The following is a 27666-nucleotide window of genomic DNA, read 5'->3' as shown; positions in this document are numbered from 1 at the left end:
CAAGCTGCTGCCAAGTTGTATCAGTTGGAAAGGCATGATGGCTCACAGATGAAGACCGGTCAGAGACAGGTCTTGCTCCTGCTGGATGTTGTAGAGGAGAAATCTACTTGACGATGTCAGGTTCACAGTATGTGCTGAGAATGATAACTCTTCAGCCAAGGCTCCTTGCATGTTCAGACGGACTGACCAAGGAGTTCTTGAATACGATGGCAAGATCATAGCGAGGAACTGAAATGATGTACAGTGGCTGAACTTCAGTTAATGACACTTTCCATGTTACCTTTTAAGAGTAGTTTCAAAGGTTGCAGGAAGTCAAAAGAAATCAAATCAGATGACAGTTTGGCTGATGAGGACAGTTTACTGAGTGCACCAAGTTGAGGCCTAACTGGTGGGGGTCCTAGAGCTGTTACTGAGTGAGAGAGACAATTTATTGTAGAGTGAACATTCAAGAATTTTTAGAGGAAGGACTCGTTTTGATTAATTTGATCTGAATACAAAAGTCTTTTTTTTATAGAAAACAAAGTGTCAGTAGGGTACAAAATAATTTATTCATGTTCCGATTTTGTGAGATTAAATAGACAAAAATTATAGATTTTTTTTCTAACAATTTCAATGGCGACTGACCGGCGAAAAGAACCGAAACAAACAAACAAACCGATTCCTGTTTGATTCGGATCTCTGTTTCTACTCGCTCTATCCTCCGTCTTCACACAGCGGACTCTGCGGAGCGGCTCGGTACCACGGCAAGCACTGCTGTAGGTTTTGTGTATTTTTACTCTAAATAATCTGTTCTAGTCTTCGAGGTCCCGCTCTCTGTTTGCTTGGTGTGTGTGTGTAAAAGAAAGAGAAAAAGTAGCGGTGGGGCTGTAGTGTGTGTTTGTGTTTATGTGAGACTGAGTGGAGGAGCTCGGTTGTGTAATGGCGACGGCGGCGGCGGCGTGTGCTCAAGCCGGAGGAGGCGCCTCTAACCTCGGCTGCGGCAGCGAGCTCGTCCGCGGACAGGCCTTCGACGTGGGCCCGCGGTACACCAACCTCTCCTACATCGGGGAGGGCGCTTACGGCATGGTCTGGTATGTTCTTCGTTCTTTCTCTCCATTTTTAAAAGCATGTGCACACTTTTTCTTCCTTTCCAGCCATTCATTCAGTGACTGCACTGAAACTGAGTGTTTAAAGGAGAAATCCTCTGGTTCTATAAACTTTACCCGCAGATCAGTTGCTGAGATATAAACATTCGGACTGTTTCAGTGTGTGATGGGGGCACACATCTCATTCGTGTTCACTTTTCCCACAGCCAGTCGGTGCAAAGAAACGTTTGATATGTTAATCGGAATCAAACGGATATTAAGAACCTACTGTATATTTCAGTCTTTGGAATTTAAGTTTGGGTTGAGGCTGTTTGGATGTGAGATGCTGGATTGTAAAACAACGCGGTGTTTTCAGCTGTGGTAACAGGAACCAGTAATCACAACAGGTTGCTGGTATGTGACATTGTATCATTGTGATTAAACGCGTTTGTCTATTTATTACTAGTAACAGTTTGTTTCAGATTATATTTGATATAATCTGAAATATATCACCCAGCATTTGAGCTGCCAAAAGTTCCCGTTGTAATTTACAATTAAAATATTGAATTTTTTGTTTTGTTTTTTAAATTCTGCATATAAAAGGTTATCGTTTTATATTTAGGAATAACCTGTTCATGTGTTTTGTTTAAAGACCTGAAGTAATATACCAACAGCCTTCAGTTCACAAAAAAAAAAAAAGGTCATTGGGTTTTGATCACATCTCATATTTCTGAGTGTGTTTGTATGTTTGTTTATTTGTCCAGTTCTATTTGACTTTGTTTATGTATCAGTCATTCTTTTTTTTTATCTCTGATTAACCTGCTTCTGCTATTGGACCTTTTAATAGGGATGTATCTTTGTAAGTATAGAGTAAGTAAAGCCGTAAGTTTTGTAACAATTAGCTTAGTTGAAATTACACCAATATAATACAAAATTAAAGGAGTGTTTTTTTTAATGTTATGACATCACTCATTTTTCTGTGTCTTTGGTTGGATAATGCTACTTCCGTGTGGTTGCAGGATATGGTTGTAATTAGAATGCAGGATTATTGTGTAATCTTGGGTGGTTAGTTATTTCATGGTTACCTTTTATAGTTGACTGTAGGAAAGCTATTAGTACATGCACAAATGCAGTTGGTCTCTTTTCTTTATGGCTCTCTGGATGAGTACATTCAGTTTGCTGGAAATGTTGTTATGGTCTGATTGTCGGTACAGCACTTGGCCAAGGATGTCAAGTTAACAGCGGGTTAGTGCATACATGTCCTCTCTACAAATGTGTGGGTGCTGATGGCCTAAGGTTCAACACAATGGGTGGAAATGAGAGGTGTTCATCCACAGTTTCACTTTTACGTAGAAGACCTAAATGTGAGAGGACACTAAAATTTCCACACTGAAAAGCTGACAAGCCATGCATATTTTACGTTTTTTGTTTGTTTGTTTGTTTGTTTAAAATGAGGAAAAGCTGAACACACTAATGTGTAATGAACAGTTGGACATATACACTTGCTTGTAAGTGTTGTTTGCAGCATGTCTATAGTGTACTGTTCAATACATTGATGATGTTAGGGTTAAGTAAAATGGCAAAAATATATTACCATGATCAGGCAATGACAGAAACATTGCCACATTTGAAAAATAGTGTCTGTAATTTATGGCAATGATACTTCACCTATTGTGCTGCATCATACTTTCTTTTAATGGACTATGCAGTTGTTTAGTGTTCCTTATGTACTAATGATATCTGTTAGGGGTGGGACAAAATATGGGATACTGCAATATATCGTACCACTTTGTATTGAGATACATTATCAATACACTCTTTAACAACAATCAAGGCAAAAAAATGAAATTGACAAAGAATTTGATTTTCTTTTTAAAATAAACCACAGAACAGTTCTGCTTTCTGGCAGTTTATGGCTATTTTTACATTGGAATGATTACCAACTTGGACGTGGACAGCAGTCATGGGTGTTTGTTAGAGACATAAAGCTAAGCTATGCACCTTGTAGTAATTTTTTACATATTGGCTGACAGACTTTGTGAATCTGACATTGGTAAATATATATTTCCTGATATTTGCCTGTTTAGGAGTATTTTAACTTCATCAGTGAGACATATCATGATATGTCAGAGATGAATTTCTTGTAATATATTGGTTATCACAGAATTATAGTGTTGTAATGTCAATGTTATCATGGGCAATGTATCATTCGAATATGGTATTGTGAATATTTCCACTCTAATATCTATAATATGGCATTAGTTTCTCAATACCTATAACATGCTCTCCTTATTGTTCACACATGATTTTCAGTGAAACCTCATAACTCTCAGTTACTTTTAAAAATAGTACTCCTAGGTATTTCTGCACTAACGCTCAGTGAGTCCAGCTGATCACAGAGAGCTTGATGCTGTCCATCTGCTACCAGTGAAAAAAACTGGGCTTTGACAGTGATCTCATTATTGGCCAGAGCTGGCTTCTTATGCAGAGGGTGATGAATGAGCGCAGCTTTTACACCCACTACACCACAGAATCAGCAGAGCTGTTTGGAGCAGCCTGACTGTAAACCAGCCGTCTGATGGTATTTGCCTACAAGCTGCAGTTTACTGTGGCCTCTGTACCAGCCTGAATTGAAAAGAAGCAAGCTCCATTGTTGACTTGGCTGAATTTCAAAGCTATGTGGGCTCAACTTTGAGGAAATAATGTAGTTATTTCTCATTTCCTTATAGAGATCAGGATATAGCAATAACTGTAAATCTTTATTGTCTGATGTATTGTAACATGTATCATGTGTACATTTCATAAAATCTGCTTTAACCCGCTGCAGCTTTGACATCCTTTAAAAGCAGTGTCTTTCTTTATGGTCTCCCTCTACACATCTGTAGTGAATTGCAGTCTGTCAGAAAGACTTTTTAAATCATATGAATGTTATAGAATAGAAAATATATAGAACACTGTCTATGCTGTCTAGTTACAAGGTTTGTGATGCAACAATATGATTAGGACTGAGAGCCTAATATCTCACTTAACAAATAATTATTTTTTGATTTATTTATTTATTTTTGTCCTTCTGTTAGAATGTCATCATTCTGTAGATGCAAAGGTGACTGTAAGGACCTAAAATGGCATGATGTAGAATTAGAAGAATATGGTGTACCCCTAGCACTGAAGTCAGTATGAACTTGGCCAAAGGCCTTCCTGGCATCAATTGGGCAAAGCAGCCATTTGTGGTCACACTTTAACAGACACCAGAGCATAGTGTCTGTCAGGTCCTTGTAGCAAAACAAGTATTCAAGTAGACCAAATTGGTCTTAATGGCAATCTGAATCTATTTTCACATGCATGTGGGCTGCGTGAGCCTTCAAGCTTTAATTATAGTGTTACAGCCTCAGAGAACCCTCCCCTTTTCCCTCGAGTCCTGCAGACATTTGACAGCTACTGGAATTTTGCTGGAGTTTCCATCCTGTTTTCAGCATTTGTCTCCAACTCCAACCGGAGAATAAGAAACCTTAGTGTCCTCCTAGGCTACTCAATCTGATCGCATTTCCTCTGCCTCATCCAAATCCAGATAATCAACCAGAGCTGTTGTGGCTAACTAGTAATCTGGCATTTAAGGTTGTGATTATTGATTTTATATAGTAATATAGTTTCAGTGATTATTTGAATTAACTATTTAAGGGTCAAAGTAATAATTGACCTAAGAAATTAAAACTGAAACTGTTTTTTTTTTTGTACACATTTCACACAAAATGCGGCAGACGACTGAAGTGAGAATTTACTTTATGTTAAGACATGCATGTGTGAGACAACAAGGAGGGAAAGTGTCAGAGGAGATTTTGAGGGAGGAAGGAAGTAAGGGAAAATGGGATCAGGGAAAAAAAAAGTTCCACTTTAGAGTGAAAGAGTTAAAAGCTAGAGGGGTGGAGTTGGGCAAAAGGAGAAAGTGAGTGTTCAGAAAGAGGGCAATCCGTTTTGTTGTTCATAATCACTGAGGCGGATGGTTCCCGTAACTGTGTGTGTGTATGTGTGTGCGTCCATGCTCTGCAGCTTGTCTCCATTGTGTTTCGTTTGAACTAGGGGCCTGCTGTTGGTGATGTCATGTCTAGTTCTAAAGTGCAGATTTGACTGTTGGGCATAGGTTTATCTCATAGCAGTCTCATACCAGCTAGAGAAGAGCTGAAAGTGACATATTTCGCCCATGTTCTACAAGCTAACACAGGTCGGGGGTTTTAAATAATTATCTGAAATGTGCTTTGGTCACAATATCACAAGGCTCAAAACAGCTTCATTCTCCCTATTGTATAAACAGCCCTTTTCAAAAAAAAAATTATTTCAGCTCTTGTTCCTTTAAAAGACTATGAGCCACACTGCAACCCAAGCTGCAGCAAAAATCAAGGCACACACAAGCTCTTGTTTTCATGTTGGGTTCTCATCCTTCTGTGCTTTTTCCATGTTCTGTTCTCTCATTTCTTGGCTCACATGTTTGCTTGGTTCTCTCATTTCTCTATTTTTGTTGTATCTGTTTTTACATGCTTTAACCCCACCTTTGTGCTCTCACATAAACATGGGTCCAGGACAGTAATTGGAGATACTTAGATAAGTGCGCAATTCCAGTGTCTGCAAATTTGATGTCATAATTGGAGAAACATTGGGTTGCACAAGCCCGATTTCCAGTCAAGCTGTGTCTGCGCTAGTTTGCTCTAATCTGCAGACTCAGTGCAGTCGCAGTTGTCAGTTGGGGGAAAGTCGTGTACTCTGAGGGCCTCTGATTGAATTTTTTTGGCCTCCTAATCACATTTCACACCAATTGCAGCATATCAAATATGTTTCTTTATTTTTTTTTTCTTGACACAACACTTTGTATGTAATAGAGTTATGTAAACTCTTCACCAACTCAAGTCCTGTCAACAGCCAATGAGAACAGAGCACAGAAAGTAAACATAGATGCGTGCAGTGGCATTCTCCAGAAGACAACAGATTTAACAGAAGAACTATGGAAAAAAAGAGCCACGCAGAGCCACAAAACACATCATTACAACCTTTATATCAACTTTAAATTTCTATTCCATGCATTTAAATTTCTATTCCAATGATGCACTACTGCTAATGATTCTGAACCACTTAAGGTGGAACATAGTCCCAAGTATGTGCCATTCTACAAATCTCCAGCTCCCTCTGCAATTTGTAGATATCACACTAACATTATTTTCCCATCTATGAACCAAAGATGTTTTCTTTGTGGATCTACACAAATAGCAGTGCAAACAGTAACTGCATTGAGTTATAGGTCCGTGTTTCTCTGTCTCTTAGGAAACGTGAGTTGTGTGTTTGGAGTTTGGAGTCATGTAGTGTATTATCCCCAGAAATGTAGTGAGTGCCTGACATTAAATTAAAATAAAAAATGGGCAAAAAACAGTTGTGTAGTATAGTATATTAACTATAGTAGTTAATTCTATACTTCATATTATGCAAAAGTTGTCAGTAAAATATACAGAAATGTTAACTTGTTTGAAGCATGTATATTGCAATTATGTTTTGACTACATATGATTCAGAGCACCCATTGCCCTTCTACAAAAATTGTAATGTTGTCCTCTGGCATTTTACAGGTCATTTGTTTATCACAGGAAGAACTAGAGCTTGGGATATGTATTTTATAACTTACTGCATGTATTTCCCTTCACTGACTTATAACTTACATCTACCATCTTTATTTAAATATGACATTGATTTATAAAATGACAAATTTTCTACTTTTATGCAAAACTTTTTGGTAACTTTAAAATTCCTTTTTTGTTTCACTATATGTTCACACCATGTATGTGAACCACATCTGAGTCATTTGTTAAAGTCTACACAGAATAATCCAGAATTGTTTGTGTTCTTATCAAGCCTCGTTTCTGTACGTAGCCATACCTGCGGATGATCCCATTACATATGAGCTTGTTTGAACTTTCTCTTGCGCTCTCTCTCTTTCTCTCTCACTCACACACAGACACAGACATGTGCACACTTAGTTTGGTACTGTGACTGTTTTGCATCTCTGTATCTCCCCCACAGATGAATATCATTCCCTGTAGTAAAATGAGGTACAGTTTTGTTTAGTCCCATTGTAAGTGTAGAAAAATGGATAGAGACAGTTAGTCTGTTAAAGGTGGGTTCCCTTTTCTTGTGTTTTTGAGTAGACATATTTGGGCGATGTTATAGCCTTAGGTTATGTGATATGGTGAAAATTGGGGATTATGAGAATAGTTGCTAACAAGAGGCTATGTACAGGAATTTATATCTTCAACCTCAGAATGATTTTATGGTGTTATTTACATCCTTAATATTAATATTTAAACATTGATCTTTAGCCAGTAAAATATTTTGGTTTGAAAAGTTAATATAAATGAGTTTGTTTTTATTTATTTATTTTTTTAATTAAATTATTCTATACTTCCAGATGCACAACTGAAAGCCAGTTATCATCTTCAAATTAATAGTGGTTTTGAGGAGTCTTCAAGAATCTATGGCTGTCAAATATTTTTATATATATGTGTGTGTATATATTAGAGATGTCACAAGAACCAATACTTCAGTACCAAGTTGATACCAAAATTCTAAAAACGATACAGTCCAGTTTTCTTGTGGAACTGGAGGAAGTAAAGGCTTCACAGATCTTCCAGAACACACAAGGTCACTATAATAAGCCTACACGCTAATAAGCCGAGAAAGCTAAAGCAATAACAACAACACAATGAATGCCATCCGCAGGGGAAACAACAGGTTCGTTGCGACTGGTTGAAAAACCCCCAACAACTTGTGTATAGAAATATTTAGCGTTTCAGTCCAACGAACAAAAAAAAACTGCTGTGTCACGAAGCCTGAAGAGCCCAGAAATGACTCTCACTCAAAACATACCAGCTACTGATGCACGATATATTGACGGCCAATGTATTATTTGCTGATATGTGAATTGTTTTAGTTATTATTATTGGTCTGATATTGGAATTTTAGCCGATATTACAACCGATAACTTGTGGTCTATTTTGTGCTTATGCATATGCACTGACGCCTGTAAATACACAAATATGTCTGCCGTGTGCACGTTTATCAGATTCTTGGATTAAATTTCTCCATGGTGAAAACTAATTTAAAATGTCAGTGATGCTCAGAGCACATGCACACACACATAGCGTTGTAAACACACACACACAGCAGGTTAAACGACAGAAAATGCACTCAACCACCACAGTACAGGAGCTCCTCTTATATAAAACACATGAAAATAGTAATTCAGCATCTGAGTGTGTTACTGGAACACGATGATAAATGATTAGAAACAACTGCTCAAACACACTCTCTCCCTCGCACTCCAACACAGACCCGGTACTGCACTAATTGGTGACCCTCTAGAAACCATTCATGTGGAACCAGCAGTAAATCTTTGATAAAAATATAAATGAACTACAGCTAATATACTTAAAGGATAAAATGTACAAGTACAGAAATGTACAAATATTAAAAAAGCTTTTCCTATGATAACCTATGATTAAAAATTGTTTTGCTTTAATCCAATGTACATTTTCTTTAATTACAAAAAGAGAAGATTATTGGTTATTAATATCGGTGTCGGCTACTCCATGGTGTTAATTACTGGTTATTGTATGTGCCCAAAAAATAAAAAAATCGGTGCACCTCTAATACTAGCTCTTACCTTAGGCTGTCATTCAAAGCAAGACCAAATTTGAGTCTTTCCATCAAACTGTTCATTAGCAATCCTCATGTTTGCGTAATGAGTACTGGCAAAAGGTTTACAAAAAGAACAAAAAAAATTCCAAAACTATTAAAATTTGATACCCCGTTTAGCTTAGGCGCTCAATGTTCCAATGACACATCACACAAGTCTGTAGACAGATGGATATCCAGTTTATATATCAGTTTCTACTTCCCTTGCAGACATGATCTATCAATACTATTAGTAGCCTTCACCAATTCAGCCTTTATTCCCATAACTGGGCAGGTATCATTTAGTGCTGCACTATACCATCTACCTAAACTCTTCACTGGTCACAAAACAAACAATACTCAAGACAATAAATATGTTTTTAAAGCTTAGATTTCTTTCACTAGCTGCCTTTCTCCCACTGAGACCATTTAAATACAGGAAGTGTATGATGGAGGTTGCCTTGCTCTCCAGCCAATCAGGGTGAAGCTCCCACCTTGCAACACGTCTGGCATTTAAAGGGGTAGAGTAATTGTTTAGAAACAACAGTAAACAAAATTTAACTAAACTGTAACTTTTTATTGCTGGAAAAAGATGTTTTAAATAAAAGCATTTATGTTGACATTTCATTGGTTTATTTTTTTGTTGTGGTATCAAAATTGGTATCGGGAATCATTTACTTTTAGTTTTCTTTCTATGTATTCTTTTAAGAACTTTACATAGTAGTTGTTGTCATGCAAAAATTTAACGCTTTCCATCAAAAAGTGCCTGATTTTGATATTGTGCTGGTGCCTGATGGTTATAACTATAAGTAGCAAGTTATAGCTTTTAATTGCAAAAAAGATAAGATTAACTGTAGCTTGACTGGCCAAATCTCAAAAAGAAGAAAGTTTGTTAGTAAAAACAAGTTTTTATTTTCTCAGGCTTCTCAGTGGTGTTGCCACATTACCAGCTGTGCAGAAGCAGGTGTCATATGTGCTGATGCAAAAATTGAGAGGCACTTAAGTTAGAATTAGCACTGTCTCTATTTGTGTCTCCTTTCCTCTGTGTTTGTTAAAATGCACATACTATGGGTGTGTTTGTGAATAAAATTTCACAATTTGGTCTCTTACAATTTGCCTCCTCTTACTTGACTGACTTTGCCTTTGCCCATTTTGGACATACAGTTGCACACACGTATAACAGTCATGCTCCTTCCAACACATGATGTGTGTGTGAGCATGCGCATGTTTGGCTGCATGCATGTTTGTGTTTTTTTTATTTTTTTATTTTTGTACTGGCCAAATGGCTGCATTCGCGAATGTACAAAGCTTTTTCTCACTTACACAATCACCCTCTCTCACACATTCACTCAGTGTGGGGCGCTTGCTCGGTGGCTGCTGCCAGGACTACAACTTCATGCCAGACTCTGCCATAGTGCCAGTCTCCATGACAACCCTTCTGCCAGTGACGTCAGCCCACGGCCATTCAATCTTACTGGAAGATGTGTGTGAGGATGAAAAGAAGAAAGAGAAAATAGAGAGAATATGAAAATAAAAGTGAATTAGAGGGCGGCTTATCATACTTGTACAGACATTGACCATTCAAGACCCAGCTTTTGTACAACATAAACCAGTGAAAAGACTTCAGGAGTGACCCAGACAAAAAAAAACAAAAAAAAAAACAAGCAAAACCTACACTCCAGGGCAATCACTGACAAAACACAGACACAGTGTACACCTTACTCTGTAACTGTAAAAACACAGTAAACAAATTTAACCTGAAAAAATGGCAGCCACACCCTATACAGCAAGTGCAAAAACATTATTTACAATTGAATACAACACCACCAGAGAATAGGCAAAACGTACTGTCACTGGCAGTAGCAAGACTTAACAATCAGCTGTGAAACAATCAGAGTGAAAATATAGAATGGGAGAAGTGAGGAAAACTAAGGGACATTAGCCCTTTAAGTGTATCTAGAATTTTTATTAAGGTCCATGAGCTTTGAGTCATGTTTTAAAAATGCTGAAGTTAAGGGAGAAGCCCTGTTTAACTGTAGTAATGTAAACATATTATCATCAGGCTTTTCCGTTCATATTAAAGTTACTAAATGCAAGCTCCTTAAAATGTTATTAAACGAAAGATATATGTACTAGATATAGAAACCGGATATTGCTGGAAACTACATTTATGCACAAATATTTACATTTCTGAGTAAAAGTCTGATCAAATGGTGCTCTGTGTAATGGAGGTCACCGACTTGTTTAATAAACATCCTGAGTAACTCGTTTTCTGGTGTGATGGCTTTAACAACCTGGATATTTAGTGTAAAGTTTTACAGAAATGCTGTGGTGAAAGCATTAACAGCTGTATCCAGTGAGGGTTATAGGAAGAGACGAGAAAATTGTATTTTGTAAAAGAGCAGGAATTCAAAAGATTGTGGGTCATAAGGTATTATGTTATCTTAACCACTCTAAGCATATTTATGTTGAAGCGATTAATACAGCACCGTAAATTCGAGCCTAGTTTGCCTGGAAGCTGATGTGTTTTGCATTTAAGCTGCAGTAATATAAACACGAGTATCCCATTCTGCCCTCAACTCTGTCCCCTTAAACACTTGAACCCTCGCACCCCTTTTGCTCATCTTTCGACAACACCATCAAACTGCACACTTCTATGAATGCCTTAGGGCAAGAATTGGGATGTATATGGAATCTGACTGGAAATTGGAACGCCTCAGAATAAGGCAAAAATACTCACAGGACATAAGTTGTGAACAAGGTAAAAGGAGGGATGAGTAGTTGAAAATTTCTTTTCCTGACTGTCTGCAAGGTTAATGGATTTCAACACATTTGCTTTAAAGTCTGTTCTCAGACTAAAATATAACATGAAAACATAACAATAGGTTTTTAGAGAATTTACAGAAAAGTCTTGGTTTTTTGTGTAATATTTATCTTGTGTTGGTACAACTTTTTAATAATTTTCATTTTCTTTCTTGGGTCTCTTTTTAAAGCAAATACTTAAAGCAAATACTTATCGGCCATTGTCTGAGCTCAGTGTAAATTCACTACCAACATTCAAACCCATCTCCGTGCCCCCCCCCCCCCCCCCGCATTGCCATGGCAACAGTGTGTTGCATAACTCCTCTCTGCAAAAGTCTTGCCTGTCCATCTCTCTCTCTCTCTCTCTCTCTCTCTCTCTCTCTCTCTCTCTCTCTCTCTCTCTCAGTGATATCTCTTCTGGCTCTTCATTCTGAAGTGTTTTCAGTGTTGGCTGTAGTAGTTTGGAGCACTAATCACTCTGCTGGCCCCATACTGTCCCTGCAGCTTTATGGCTTGTGTTTACATTAATTATATGCTTGTAACAACTATCCTGTTATAGTGAAATTAATATGAAATCAAGTTACTCTGTATTATGCAGCTTAGTTTTTTTTGCCGCATGGTGTAATACAATGTCATAAAATCTATATTTGAGGTAAGTTGTGCAGATTGCATATTACTAATGTATTTGTATGTACTAATGTCAGAGGAGTGAGGTAGTGAGTTGTCAGAGGTAGTGAGGTACTGGAAGAATGTTTCTGCAGTGGCTGGGACAATCCATGACATGCTGCCATTTTGACCAGCAGTAATTTCAAAAGTGCATCTTAACAAGCCAGTTGTATGTATGTATGTCTGTGTTTATTTTTTATCTTTACCTGCATTTGGAGTTCCTGAAGGTGTAATAAGTGACATGGTAACTTATTAACTTAAACGCTCTTCACTAGTAACTGCTTCCAGTTGAAATTTGAAAAAAACTATATACACAGTGGTGAATTAAAAACACAGTTGATTATGAGTGTGTTCTGGCTTTTGTATTAATAACTTGTGTTTTAGGTTGGATGCAGGTCTGTGCTAAATTTCAGTAGCATGGTAGGAATATCTCAAGGGTTATGGGAAGGAACCAGTAGGGTGGTACCTTGTGAGAAATTCATAGAGATAAACTAAGTGCAGAAAGAGGAGATAGAGCTGAAGGTCAGCTGTGATTGGGTGTTTGTGTGCTCATCTAGTTTACTGTTAGTTTCAGAGTGTCTCTATAGCAACAAAGTCTGAAGTATTTGGACTGTAATAAAGTCTGCTGTGTGGTCCAAACTGAGCTTTACCTGCACTGCTCTTCATTGTGTGTTTTATATGAGGGACACAAATTTTCAAACAGAAAACTTGTTTAAGTAAATAAATGTTTATATCAATAATATCCTAACTATGAGTATGATTATTCTAGGTATATTCTGATTGTTTTTTTACTCTTTATTTTGGCACAGCTTCACATTAATATTTATGCTTGCCATTGACAGTAGGTGGTTAGCACTGAATTTAGTTTAAGCCAATATGAGTCCCCCTATGGTTATTAATTCATCTTCAGTAAACACAACTGTTTTGGTGACCTATTACATATTTAGAAGGTATTCCTTTGATTAAAATACCCCATAATTAAAATGGATTAAATTAAAAACAACACATTTGCCTTCATTCAGAATGCATACATCTATAAACATGTAATTTTTCATTACACTCAAACTCTGCTAACCACACAGAATATAACTCAAATAGCAGTGTATACTGTGGAAATTTTATACACTCAATGTGCGTTGTCATGCCATTACTAAGTTGTTTTAGTGCTTTAATAAGGTTTATACCAATGTTATAAGGAGCCTGTATATAAACCTCATAACCTTTCCTTTTAATAATCTTTTCAGGAAGAATTATAATCTACAAACCCCTTTTCCCCACATTTAATTATGGGTGGGATTTTTGTTGTCACCCATGACAATTTTATACCATGGTAGAAGACAGTATTATTGATAGCTTAATTATTTTGTGGATGGGCTCCTAATTTTATATGCAGGAATTGGCTTAATGCTGTAGTTTGCGTGAATATCTTGTGTAATTTTATCATTTACTTAGAAATTTGTGCAATTTGATTAACTCCAGCCCTTGTAAGATTCTATCTTGAACAACTCCACTCTTCTGGTGATCTGGTGAAGAGGGGTTGTACATGCTTCCTCTGTGGCCTCTGAGGTCTTCTGCAGCTGCTGTCGTCAGCCCACATCTCTACAGGACGTATCAAGAGCCTAATCGGACACAAAGGAACACTCAATGCTCATCCTGCTGTGTCCCATGTTCAAATGTGATATGCTCTCGTATGCAAAACGGGCAATCCTGGTCATGTTACATGGTTTATGTAAAGTTCACATCCTCTGTACTGAATCCACCTCTAGAGATGCAAAGGCACAGTTAGTTTTTTACCCCTCAAACTTATTTCAAATGAGTAAAAATGTGGTCTTGTCAAAAGTGATGTTTTTCCAGTATGTTAAACACAGCAACAAATTAAAATGGTGTGCTAAAATATATATATATATACTTTTTTTTTAATTTTTTTTTTTTTATTGGAGTGTCAGCTTTTTTATGTAATTGATAAGGAATGTACAAACTTTGCAAGACTGTAAATGGTCCTGTTTTGTTAGACATTTGATTTAGCATCATGTTATTCATGGATATTTGCTTATGAAAATAGAATTTTCTTTTAGATGCTGATTAATTTCTACCAAAACTGAAAATAAACAATTCTAAGCTGTTTTAACATGTGAACAAGACTCATTGTAAAGGATGCAGACCTCATTGGCCTAAAAAGGCAGTTCAGTTAAGCAATGTTAAAGGAATATTCATGCATCCATCCAGTACATTACATTTCAACTAGTCAAGATGAGGTTAAGCTTTTTCAAAAATGGTTTGTGCATAAAAACTTTAAAATGTTCTACCCAAATTCCTGTGTGTATTTTTTAAATGTGGTTTAACTGTTTATCTGTTTGTTTAATTGTGGTTGCAACTTTCTAGATGCAATTATTACTTTCCTAAACAATCAGAATGTGAATGGCAGACATTTTCACACACATTAATTTTACTTACCATTTTCTTTTTTCCAGTTCAGCATATGATCGAGATAATAATGTGCGCGTGGCCATAAAAAAGATCAGTCCATTTGAACATCAGACCTACTGTCAGCGCACTCTCCGTGAGATCAAAATCTTGCTCCGCTTTAAGCATGAGAACATCATTGGCATCAATGACATCATCCGTGCACCCTCCATCGACCAGATGAAAGATGTGTATCCTTTCTGTGACAGGCTCTGATTAGGAGACACAAGTGTTTTTGTTTTTAGGGGTAGGGTGTACTTATACAAACTCAAAATGTAATTTGTGTTTTATGTGTATATTAATGTGTAAATTTCCATATTGTGAGCAATGCACACACAATTTTTTACTGTGTAAGGATTGTGATGCTGGGTGATAAAGCAATATCAGTTTGTTTCATTATTAATTTTTGCTCGATAACGATGATTAGCTTTGGTTAATAGAGATCAATAAGCGTTCGTTTCTATTCCCGGTTAGCACAGCCACTGCATTCTATCAGGTGCATATACTCATGCTATTACGGTAAATTAATGTAGGAGATAGTATTAACCTGAGAACATAAACAAGACTATAATAGGTTTAATTCAAGTGCTTGTGTGTATGTATTAAATATATTAAATGTTATAGTCTCCTGTTCAGAAACCTTCCTTTGCACAAGGTCAGTTTGTCTTCAGTCAAAGTATATTTTTGTTCCTAAAAATGTTTTCGAGAACACTTTTCTTTGCATGACAAGGTTATCTTCACATTAAATTTTCTCTGGTTGTGCATTTTTAATGGGATCAAATACCATATATCAGGCTGGATAAACGGTTACAGACAATGAATGAATTAAAATGCAAACCTGAAAACATTCTAGCTTTCCCACTGTTACAAGCATGGTTCTAAGCCTTCTAATGTGTCAAGTGCAGTATGTTTACAGTTCAGCACTTGGGAGTGTTTATTTATTTATTTATTTATTTATTATTTGAAACTCTTCTTAATATATATTTCTACTATTTCTGCTTCTTTAAACACTTGAGGTTGTAATGCCCTAAAAGTTTTCATGACATGAGACATAGATATTACTTTTATGTGGTAAGAAAATGTTATTGTTCCAGTGAAATCTTTCTTTCATTGTGACATACGCACACACACATATATACGTGCTATGACAAAGAACATCCTTCACTGATTTTTTGTGTGTGTGTGTTTTACATATAATGTGTATTCAATCTATATTTTTAGAAGGATATCCTTTGTCACAGTGTGACTAAACGTTAATATTGTGATAAATATCGAGATCTTGGCTGTTCAACCGATATCTGCATGCTTGGGTTTCAACAAGCTGTCTGACTTTTGGCTTTGAAACCCAGTTGTCTCTCTCTACACAGCATAGTGGATGAGTAGGCAGTGGACACCATAGTAAAGAGTTAATTTTAGCACAGAAATCAATAGTCAGTAGGCGTTCAGCAGGGTCACTGGCAGACTTTTCAGTTCTGTAGCATCAGATATTCTCAAGCTTTATGCTCAGGCAGCAGCAGCTTAAAACACCAAATTCCGCCCCCTCCTCAACAGCCCCGCAGAGAATTTTTTTTGGCTGAATTTACACATTCAGAGTGTGGGATGGCAGCTGAAATTGCATGAAATGTAATTCTGCAATGAAACAGTCCTAGTGTGTATTTTGTAAGATTGGTGGTAGATTCTTTACTGCAATATGATTTTGTAGAAGCTTAAATTCATTTTGGTAACCCATGAGAATCAGTGTCTCTTGTAGGTTAACAAATGAAGCAGCAGATAGATATGATACATTATTATTATTATTATTACATTTATTATTATCTGTACATTTAAACACTAAGCTATATTTTTATTTAATTTTTTTGGCCCATTTTAAGTAATACTTGATGTTTGAATTGTGTCATATTTGCTTGTTTAGAAGGGAAGGCAATTATATAACACTAAAAACAAAGATACAAGTCCTTGACACAAGTGTGCTCTAGCTATATTGTACAGGACCTGATGGAAACTGACCTGTACAAGCTGCTGAAGACACAGCACCTAAGCAATGATCACATCTGCTACTTCCTGTACCAGATCCTGCGCGGGCTGAAGTACATCCACTCAGCCAACGTCCTTCACAGAGACCTAAAGCCCTCCAATCTGCTGCTTAACACCACCTGCGACCTTAAGGTGCACAAGTTGCACATCTCAGTTCATGTTTAATTCTTCAGTCTGCATTACACTCATATTTGGACTCAGCAAAAGCTTTTGAATTTTTTTTTTTTTATTATATTATACACAAAATCACCCCCCCCTCCCTGTGGTAAATGTTGTTGTTCCAGGTCTGTTGGATTTTACTGTATGCACGTTGTTGCTCTCGTATATTGGTTGATTATCAGACATAAATTTATAAAATAGCCAAAATATGAATTTTACCACATGAAACAACACTACACATTTTTGGCTGCTATTTAAAATATGCTACATTAACCTGTAAGGTTTTTCAAATGAATTATTTTGGTGGAAGATGTCATGTTATTGTGACAATTCAACTGCATGTGTTTGTTAAATATAGGAAACGTGCTAGAAATATTTATATTTGAAATGTGGAACAACAAAAAAAGTCTTGTTTTAAAACATTTTGTTTACCACTGGATGAGGTAGTATTGATTTTAAAAACATCAAATCTCCAAGAGGAAATCTTCAGAGAATATAAACCAGATGCAGACTACTGTGCACAGCTTCAGAGGTTTGCCTCGATTGTATATTTCAGCACTTTTATTCACTGCTTGTACAACAATTGTATCTGTTCACAGAATCTGATTGTCCTACATGTAATGCAAAGTGGTGGAAAATTATGTTATCACCTGACCACAGGTGGCAAAGTAATACAAGTGACAATTTTGGTAGAGCTTTATTAACAAATACTTGTTAAAAAAAAAAAAAACAAGATTGTTTAGAAAAATCATGAAAAAACAATTATTTTGGTCTTTTTAATCTCATATCCTAAGTTTGGAGTGTTTATTTCTTTAATTTTCTATTAAAGAAAATTTAAGTACCAAAACCACTGATGTGTTACTATTTTAATGTGCTACTTTTTTTTTCTGTATATTCTTGCAGATCTGTGATTTTGGGCTCGCCCGTGTAGCTGACCCAGACCATGACCACACCGGTTTTCTCACAGAGTATGTAGCCACACGCTGGTACCGTGCACCAGAGATCATGCTCAACTCAAAGGCAAGATACTTTTATAAAAATAATTTAAAATTATGCCATTGCTTTAAAAAATAAAAAAAGATCGGAAAAAGAATGATGGAAGCAGAGTAGTATGTTTAAATCTAATTGCCACAAATGTTGCTGGTCATTAAGTTGTCTGAAAAAATCTTATGAAAGGCCCACTTTTCTAATTTTATGACCAGCACCTGTATTACAATATCATAAAAAAAGTTGATTTATTTCAGTAATTCCATTCAAATGTGAAAATTTATATTATTCTTTGGGCTCTGGATTAATGGAAGAGGGTCATGTGGCCTGATGAGTCCAGATTTACCCTGTTCCAGAGTGATGGGCATGAAGAGAGGTGGCCGAAGTGTCTCTATTAATGTGCTTGAACACAGAACTCTGTGAACAGCCAGCCTCTTTAGCAATGACTTTTTGTGTCTTGCTGTGCTTGCGTAGGGTGTCAGTGGTCATCTTTTGGACAACTGTCAAGTCAGCAGTCTTCCCCATGATTGTGTAGCCTACAGAACTAGACTGAGATACCACGTAAAGGCCTTTGCAGGTGTTTTGAGTTAATTAACTGATTAGAGTGTGGCACCAGGTGTCTTCAATATTTAACCTTTTCACAATATTCTAATTTTCTGAGATACTGGATTTGGGGTTTTCATTAGCTGTCAGTTATAATCATCAAATTAAAAGAAATAAACACTTGAAATATATCATTCTGTGTGTAATGAATGAGCATAATAAAATTTCACGTTTTTAATGAAATTACTGAAAAAAATCAACTTTTTTATGATATTGTAATTTTGTGACCATCACCTGTATTTGATGTGCATAATGAAATATTGGTGTTTAAGTCAGTAACCAGTGGTTAACATGATAAATTCTTAATTTGTTTAAATCCTAAATTATGGACAGAAATTATGGAAAATATAAGTAGTTTTGAACTTTTGAAAATCCTTGGTCAGAAATCCATCTTTGGACAGAATGTTTCAGTCCCTAATGTAATAAATATTTAGCCTCCTCTTCTTGTTTATAAAGTCACATGAATCAGTCATCGATGACAAGCTCCTTGACCTTGCTCAGTATTGCTGGAAATGTTTAAATTGATTGTTTTTCTTACAGGGTTACACCAAGTCCATTGACATCTGGTCTGTTGGATGCATTCTGGCAGAAATGCTCTCAAACAGACCGATATTTCCTGGAAAGCACTATCTGGACCAGCTGAACCACATATTAGGTAGGTTTTCTGGGGTACTATATATATATATATATATATATATATATATATATATATATATATATATATATATATATATATATATATATATATAAATTTGTGTGTAAATATGTATGTATATATACACACACGTACTGCCTGGCCAAGAAAATGTCTCTCACTAATATTTTGTTGGAGTTAATATTTCTTTAGCTTTGATTAAGGCACGCATTCGCTGTAGCATTGTTTCCACAAGCTATGTCACAACATTTATTTCTGTCCAGGGTTGCATTAATTTTTCCCCAGTATCTCATATTGATGATGGGATTTTTGGACCACTTTCTTCTCCAGCACATCCCAAAGATTCTCAATGGGGTTCAGGTCTGGGCTGCTTGGTGGCCAATACATGCGTGAAAATTATCTCTCATCTCCTGAACCACTCACTGATGGAATACCATGGTCATTCAGTATATTCAGGTAGTCAGTTGACCTCATTCTTTGAGAACATAACGTTGCTGAACCTAGACCCGACTAACTGCAGCAACCCCAGATCGTAGCACTGCCCCCACAGGCTTGAATGGTAGGCACTAGACATGATGGGTGTATCACTTCAGCCACCTCTCTTCATACCCTGATGAGTCCATCACTCTGGAACAGGGTAAATCACCCTGTCCATTGCTCCAGGGTCCAATCTTTAAGCAAATATGTCCAGAGAGTTCCACTGTTGATTTTCTACAATTTCATTTCACCAAAGGTTTAAGTAATCATCAGTCACAAGTCATTCAAGAATTTTTTTCCAACCACATTCCTTCCTTGAAGATGATGTTTCCCCACTTTTTCATAATGTGTTGGACAGTTCTTAACTGGATTTAACTGGTTGTTTAACAAATGAGAACGTACACGCTGCATCAGTTACGGTTACATGATTTGTGGCCAGCTGAATCATAATTACCCATGCAGTAATTATCCAATGGAATAATATATAAAACAAATAATTTGCATTATAAAATGTGTATAATGTTTAACATTGCTACCACACATATAGCCTCCATATTTATTGTGAGAAGAAGAGAAAAGTGAGAGTTCTGCAGTGCTCAGAATATCTCGCTAAGTTTGAAATTCGATACCTTGTGGTCATGCAGCACAAGCCTGATCAGCATTTGATAGTTATCTGCAAAAAAGGCTGAAACGTTGTTTCCTGTAAAGATCTTCAAAGTGTATCAGATTCAGTGCTATACTCTGCCTCTCTCTGTTTAAGGTTCTGTTGATTGGGTGTGTGTGATATATTTTAAGAAAAATATTTTAGCCTACTTGTCCTTCTGTGTTAACAGTAGACTCAAATTTTGGGAAAATGAGTAAACTTGCAAAGCAATACGCATTGTCATTTTATGATACCACTGATCGCTGACAATTTGTTGTCAAAATAATCAATAGATTACTTAATAATGGCGCCCTCCATTATTTCCTGTTTTAATCTTTTGTGTAGTAATTTTTTTATAGCTATGAACTGTCACATGCAAACACACACACACCCTATTCAAGGTCTGCTTTTGAATGGCCTAGAAGAGCAGATGTTTCCCTGTTGATAGCCACCTCATTTCCTTATTTCTGTGCCTGTCTTTGTGAGTCAAACTGGCCACAGTAGTGCCATCTCTCCCCTAATAAGCTTCTATCCTGGGAAACAATGTGTGTTGTGCTAGAAAATCTCATGGCTGGTACTATGTTATGGATGTACTCTCCCAGCAGAAAACATTTTGCAGCTTTATTTGTAAGGCAAAGGGATCGCCTTAGGCTGGTTTTTTTTATACTAGTCTCAATACTAGTTGTAAGAAGCTACAAGTTTTGCCCCAAGACAAATAGTTGCACGAAGCTTTGAACCAACCCCAGTTTAAAAACTCACATGAAAATTTGCTCTACTTAAATAAGGTGATTTTTTTTTTTTTTAGTAGTATTTTTTTTCTTAAATTTATAAAATTGCCACTATTATCAGTCAGATGGTGTGTCACATGGCCTCAGTGTTAGATGTAGGAAATGCGTGTACACTTCGTATTGTATGCTTCTGGTTTCAGCACAAGTAGCTGTGAATAACTGATGTAGGTGTTGTCTTTTTAGTGTTGATGTTGGCATTGAAATTTAAGGAAGTCTTGCAATGAAAAACTGAATCTCAGGAAACAGAATAGAGAAGTTCTTGCTAACTTTTGTTCATTGGGCTGTCTGCCAAATGATGCAATTTTTTTGCTTTTTTTCCTCTTTAACATATTTTTCCCTATATTCATACACTTTACTGTTTTTCCATTCTCTCTTTGTTTTGTCTTCACTTGTTGTTTTCCATCATTATTTTCTTCTCTCTTTTTTTATATTCTTCCTCTATTAGGTATCCTTGGTTCTCCCTCACAGGAAGATCTGAACTGCATCATTAACATTAAAGCCAGAAATTACCTGCTGTCTCTGCCACTGCGCTGCAAAGTGCCCTGGAATCGCCTCTTTCCTAATGCTGACCCTAAAGGTCAGATTTCACTTCTATTTTTTTCTGCAGTTGATAAAAGTGTTTGAGTTTTGTGGTGCAAAAGATAGTGTTTTTGTTTTTTTGTTTTTTTCAACAAGAAAATCCAGTATAATCAAGTAGCATGTTACATATAATTTTTTCTGTTTTTGTACAAAGATTTTATGATTCTGTGCTGTTTAACCTGTAGCTTTGGACCTTTTGGATAAGATGTTGACCTTTAACCCCCATAAGAGGATTGAGGTGGAGGAGGCTCTGGCCCACCCTTACCTGGAGCAGTACTATGACCCCACTGATGAGGTGAGCTGAGTGTTTTCTACGCAACTTTTGACAGAATCAGCAACAGACAGAACAAACATTGCCTTGATTTGTTTATAAATTCCAAAAACATAGTCTGCTCCCTGTGAATATTAAGATTTATTTATTTATTTTAATTTTTTTTTTTAGAAACTGATCCACTTATCTTGGACTTGACATCAGTCACTAATGTCCAGAAATATCATTTGCAATATGTTTTGAAAAATAAATGTGTAATCTATTGTTTAACCACAGTGTTGTTTGTTGAACAGCCAGTTGCTGAGGCTCCATTTAAATTTGACATGGAGCTGGATGACCTGCCAAAAGAGACTCTCAAGGAGCTGATCTTTAAAGAAACGGCACGCTTCCAACCAGGCTACAGAGCATAACTTACTACAGGTAATTATAATAATAATGCGTTATATTTATAAAGTGCGTTTCAAGAACTGACACTTAAAATAGTCAGTACATAGAAAATTTTGACAGACATAAAACAAAGCAAATATAGTATGTAGAACATTAACAGACACAGTACAGAACAAGCATGAATAATTTAAGTTTGCGGAATATTATAAGCAAGGGAGAAAAGAGATTTTTTGAAGTTTGATTTGAAAATAGAGAAACCTGGAGAATGTTGGACCAGAGGCTGATGAGAGTTCTAAGAGTCACAGAACAGATCTACAAAATGCATGATCATCATTGGAGGGAGGAACAGTAAGCAGCTTGGCTGAGAATAACCTGAGAGTGTGAGTGGGTTTGTAAGGATGGAGAAGATCGGACAGGTTTAAAGGAGCAAGGTTATTAAGAGCTTGGTAAGTGAGAAGGAGTATTTTAAATTGAATCTGGTGTTTTATGGGAAGCCAGTAAAGATGTTTTAGAACAGGTGTAATGTGTTGGTGAGAGCGAGTGCACCATCTGAATCATCTGAAATCTGTGTACAGAAGATCTGATGCCAAAGAACAGAGTTTTGCAGTAGTCGAAGCAGGTGAAGATGAAGGCATGAATAAGACTTTCAGCAACAGACTGCAAGAGAGAAGGCCTAATTTTGGCAATATTATGCAGATTAAACTGTGATGTTTTAACTGTAGAACTGATGTGAGCACTAAGTGAAAGAGTCTAGTCAAGGATGACACCCAGATTACAAACCAGTGAGGATGGAGATGCACTTGAATCAAGAGAGAGAGAATGGTATTAGTACAGTTGATGTGTATATACCACAATTTGCGCTTAAATTGCGCTCATGTTTATGCCTTAAAACTAATAGGCTAGTATGTGGCAGCCACTGCATTTACTTATTCCCAACTACATAACTTATTGCATTATTTGTAGTACTTTCCTGCTCAGATAAACTGTGATTAAGAAAGTACCTTCACATATGGACATTAAGGGGATTAATGCCATGTTAAGTACAGTGATAAAGGGTGTCTGTTTCCTTCCTTTTTATAGATGTCGCTCTGGATTTGGTCGTGCTGGCACTTTTGTCTCTTCTCGGTCTTCATCATCATCATCAACCTCTTCTACTTGCTGAACCCCAAAACGACAGTTATCAGTTGTTATCTCCTTTTTAGCCCTAGATCCACCATTTGGAGATGGAATTATATCCTTGTATCCACTCCTTTTACCCACTTGATACATTTCCCTTACATCTTGTGAGATTTGAATTAAATAAGGGTATGTATGTGGGCAGGAGGAGAATAGGCTGCAGGTTGACCAGAGGATTGTGGATGGTTTTTACTTCAGACAAACCCTCAGTCCTGGTCATGTTTTGTCTTATGCTTCAGTAAAAAGTCTGTGATTGTATAACTGCTTTGCTATCTTCTATTCTAAGCTTTGCATTGATCTTACTCTTACAAAACAGCTTTTCGGTAAAGCATCTCTAAAGCCATTTCCTACGTCCCTTTGATGCCAAACTTAATGCAGGGAGAGACTTAGGGCTCTTACCTCTGTTACCGTTGCATATATGCAGTGGACACCCATTTATCCCCAGGGTGCGTCTTGAATTTCCTCAAAGCGCACATGTCCCAATTTGCCAAGGTGCCATTTGTAGGCTTTTAATTAACTTCACTACCAGTACATGCCACGTGCTCATTGAATAGAACTGAAAATATATTTTTATTTTTATTCTTAATGTATTACTTTTTTTTTTAAGTGTATAATAAGAGTTCCTGCATGATGCATGATTCTTGCCGTCTGGGCTGTTGAAAAGCATCTTGAACAGAACTGACTACCATTTACTTGTCTATAGTTTTAAATTAGATTAGGTTAGCAGAACTTTACAAAATCCCTGACTCACAAAAATCTAGCCTGGTTGCAGTAGTAAAATAAATCATATGAACTCAAGCACCAAAGAAATGACTGCTTTGAGGTTATTTTGACCCTTGGATTAACGTGTACCATATGTGTCTATTTTGTTAATAGGGATAGACGTATAAGGCAGGGCTTAGCCTTTGCTGCCTGCAGACCACTGGTTAGCTATGAATTAAAAACTTCTAATGGAAAAGACATGCGCAGGTATGTTTGTGTGGGTTGGAGAGGTGTAGAATTTTTAAGCTAATTTGTGGCTTCATCTGACTCCATACAATTTAAAAAGGTTATTACTGAATCACTTCTTGAACAAGACCTAAAGTACAGTGCCTCCTTGTCATTTTTTTTCTGTTATATATTTTTCATTCTCTTGCTTTTTTTTTTCCAGTGTGCCCTTCCCTCACTTGTCTCTCTTGCCTTCTATATAAATAAGACTGTGTCCTTGCATGACTGTTAAAGCTTTCTATACAAAGAAAATGGAAGTGCCACACTGTTGGAGATTCTGCATTAGAATTCTCAGGTTTTTTTTTTGGTTATACCTGATCTTTCATGTTCCCACCTTTTACTATATAAGATGCATTTTGCTTGTACATTATAAAAGAAAATTTATCCAGCCATGTTCGTTATTTTGGAGATTTTAAGAAAAAAAATGCCAGAAGAATCATGATGTCAGGTTAAGTTGTAAAACAAAAAGGACTGCTTGAAGTTGAGATGGCATCTAGCCATGTATATTTTCACTACAGGAAAACACAAAGAACCTCCTCTTTACTAAATGCCAATCAGTGCTCTGCTTTCTTGCCTACAATGTGAGCGTTACGTTTGCATCTGGAGACTGATAAACTAGGTATTGGTGACAAGTGAACAGGATTCAAGTTTTGCACCACACAAAGAGCAGCAGAGTACTTAGTGTTGAGCTTTGCAAAATGAAGAATGGGAATCTTTCAGGTAGCACTGAGAGATTGTGATGGAAGAGATAGATTTTGAGCTGTCTGCATCTTTAAGGCTTAAACACCATGATCCTCTCATACTAAACATGGTCCTGGGTGCACTGACTATTTACTGCTGTTGCCTAAATAGCCATCCGGTGTGCTGCCGTCTAGTGGCAGTCTTGAGGGCATTGAGCAGGATGTGGGATTAGTGGAGCAAAAAAAATGTGCCGTTTTCCTGAAAAGCACTGCAAAACCCTGTAAGATAGCTTCATGTGCAGCCTGTCTGTTATGTGTGCCTTTATTCATCATTAATAATGGTTTATTGTGCAGCTTTGTTTGTTGGGAATCAGTTGTGATTTTTGCAGTATATTCTTAAATACGTATATAAATATATATTTAAAAAAATACAGTAAAACCAACAAAAAAATTCAATACTTTAACTCAGTTGATTAATATACTTTTATGTCCTAATTGCCACAGCTTTTGTGATTTAGTGATTCAGTTATGGGAAATTGTAAAAGACTTTTCTTTCTGCCTCTTGATTTGTAACCCATGTCCTTTTTTGCTGTTTTTGAATGTGCAAAACATTTTTTTTTCTTTTTTCTTTTTTTTTTTTCTTTTTTTTTTTTTTTATAAATTGTGAAATTAATGTCTTGTTTCCAGTGGTTATTAATCTAGTTGCAGAATTGTTTTCATGTATTAAACCCCTCTGTATGGAACATTCTAATGAACAGCTTATTTTTGTTGTGAATTTGACATTTGTCCCTTTCCCCAGACGCTTGAGTGTATTTTGCAGGAGAAATATTATAAATCAACATTAAAACATTTGAAGTCATTAAAATTTGTTGCACCTTGGGGGGAAAAGCGTTTATTATATAAGTTTCTCTTTACTGCTGATGGACTTTTTTTTTTTTTTTAAATCTATTAGTATTATTGGAATTAATTCGGTTAATACTTATCTGCCAATCATATAACTTAGATGCACCAGAATACACACGCTCTTGTTTTGCTTCTTAGTTGTTTAACAGGTGACATTGGTGTAAATTGCATTATATAGTTTTATATCTTAATACCCTTAGCTTAATCTGGACTGAAATACTTTTCCTGAAACAGTCATTCAGGTTTTGTAAGATTTATTTTCTAACTTTTCTTCAAGTAAAATGTCTCTGTGTCGAGTGATAATCTTGTTACATTTTTATGGTCTTTAAGTTCTGTGCCCATTTGAAGGCACTACATTCTCCCACAATGCATGGAACATTCTAATGAACATCTTTGGTCACTACCACACCTGGACGTGGACCAAACAGGGACATGTCTTAAAGAGCTTCACGGGTGCACTGCCCCTACAACACCCCAGAGTGTGATTGGCTTTGGCCCTCTTAAATGCCCCTCCAAGTGCCAATGGGCTGAACTATTTATTTGACTGTGCCCAGTGTTGTAGAATAAGGACATTGTTAAGCACTGTTAATAAAAAGGCTCCAATTCATTCACTGATTTATGCATATTTAACACTATTAAAAAAAACATGTATATAACACAATATTAATGAAACATTGCTATATTTCGGACATACCTGTTTTTTTCCCATATCTAACACGTATTTAAGCTGCACTATGTAACTGTGGTTTCGAGACCATCTTTTTGATTTTGAGTCCATCTCTGGTGGACATGTGTAATTTGATGCAGCATGTGTAACATTTTGTAAACTACCTAGTGCTTTGAACGTCTGCAGATGGGGATCGGATGAGAGACTGTGTTGGAAATGTTTTCTGAAGAGAATGCAGTCAAGAGCTGAAAAGGAACATGGATGTCATCTCATCTTGGTCAGCATGAACCTGCATTTGCAGCTTTTGCATTTGGAGCTCTAAAAAATTCGCATGTACCCAGCCCTTTGAGCCAGACTATTGTTTTTTAGGAGTGTGTGTGTGAGAGATGTGATCCAGAAAGAGTATAAACATAAACATGGTGTTACACTCTAAAGGTCTGATGGCCTGTCTCTGGTCAGAGAGAGTGAAGAAAGGATATTGTGAAGGAGGATGATGTCATTTGCTGGTTGAGGCCACTGCTCCTAGAGACCTGTTGCCATGGATCCTGTTGTCCTTGACGACTGATGGTAACAACATGGGCAGTAGAGAGACGAGAAGACTAAAGCACTGGGAGGTGTAGAAGACGTACCATGTGTGTATAATTACACCACACTCAGCATCTGACCCATAGACACGGAAAAGAAGATTCATATAAATAGATAATCATCATCTGAGAGGAGAAATCAAACTAATCAATAAAGTCCTACTTTTTAGAGGACGGTATACCAGCACACATATTAAGTGCATAGTGAGGTCATTTTCATTCATCCTTATTGTTAGCAAATGTCAAATACAAGTATGGAATTAACACTAAAATAAAATGTCTAGCAATAAATTCAAAATAGTGAAGAATCTGTTTTGTAAGTGGCCTTTTGAGCACCATAATAGAACTGCTGCACATACCACATATTATTTGCTCCTATTAT

The 27666-nt window shown here is 36.6% G+C and overlaps 1 protein-coding gene across 1 annotated transcript; it reads left to right on the top strand.

The window, feature by feature from the left end:
* Positions 1 to 718: 718 nt before the first annotated feature.
* On the top strand, positions 719 to 26610 carry LOC136677943 (mitogen-activated protein kinase 1). Its single transcript, XM_066655665.1, has 9 exons — positions 719 to 1070; positions 14713 to 14895; positions 16681 to 16870; positions 17801 to 17917; positions 19028 to 19142; positions 21496 to 21627; positions 21815 to 21924; positions 22194 to 22320; positions 23368 to 26610. The coding sequence occupies exons 1-8, from the start codon at positions 919 to 921 to the stop codon at positions 22308 to 22310; spliced, it is 1116 nt and encodes a 371-aa protein (XP_066511762.1). The 5' UTR covers positions 719 to 918; the 3' UTR covers positions 22311 to 22320; positions 23368 to 26610.
* Positions 26611 to 27666: the final 1056 nt, after the last annotated feature.

The sequence above is a fragment of the Hoplias malabaricus genome, chromosome Y, assembly GCF_029633855.1.
Source record: "Hoplias malabaricus isolate fHopMal1 chromosome Y, fHopMal1.hap1, whole genome shotgun sequence".
NCBI classification, from domain to species: domain Eukaryota; kingdom Metazoa; phylum Chordata; class Actinopteri; order Characiformes; family Erythrinidae; genus Hoplias; species Hoplias malabaricus.
Note: the sequence above shows the minus strand (reverse complement) of the source record. Positions and strands in the feature narration are given on the sequence as shown.

Coding starts and splice junctions, on each gene's coding strand:
- LOC136677943 (XM_066655665.1), top strand. CDS start 919: ATGGCGACGGCGGCGGCGGCGTGTGCTCAAGCCGGAGGAGGCGCCTCT. Junction 16,871..17,800: donor ACACCACCTGCGACCTTAAG/GTGCACAAGTTG, acceptor ATATTCTTGCAG/ATCTGTGATTTTGGGCTCGC. Junction 21,925..22,193: donor ACTATGACCCCACTGATGAG/GTGAGCTGAGTG, acceptor TTTGTTGAACAG/CCAGTTGCTGAGGCTCCATT.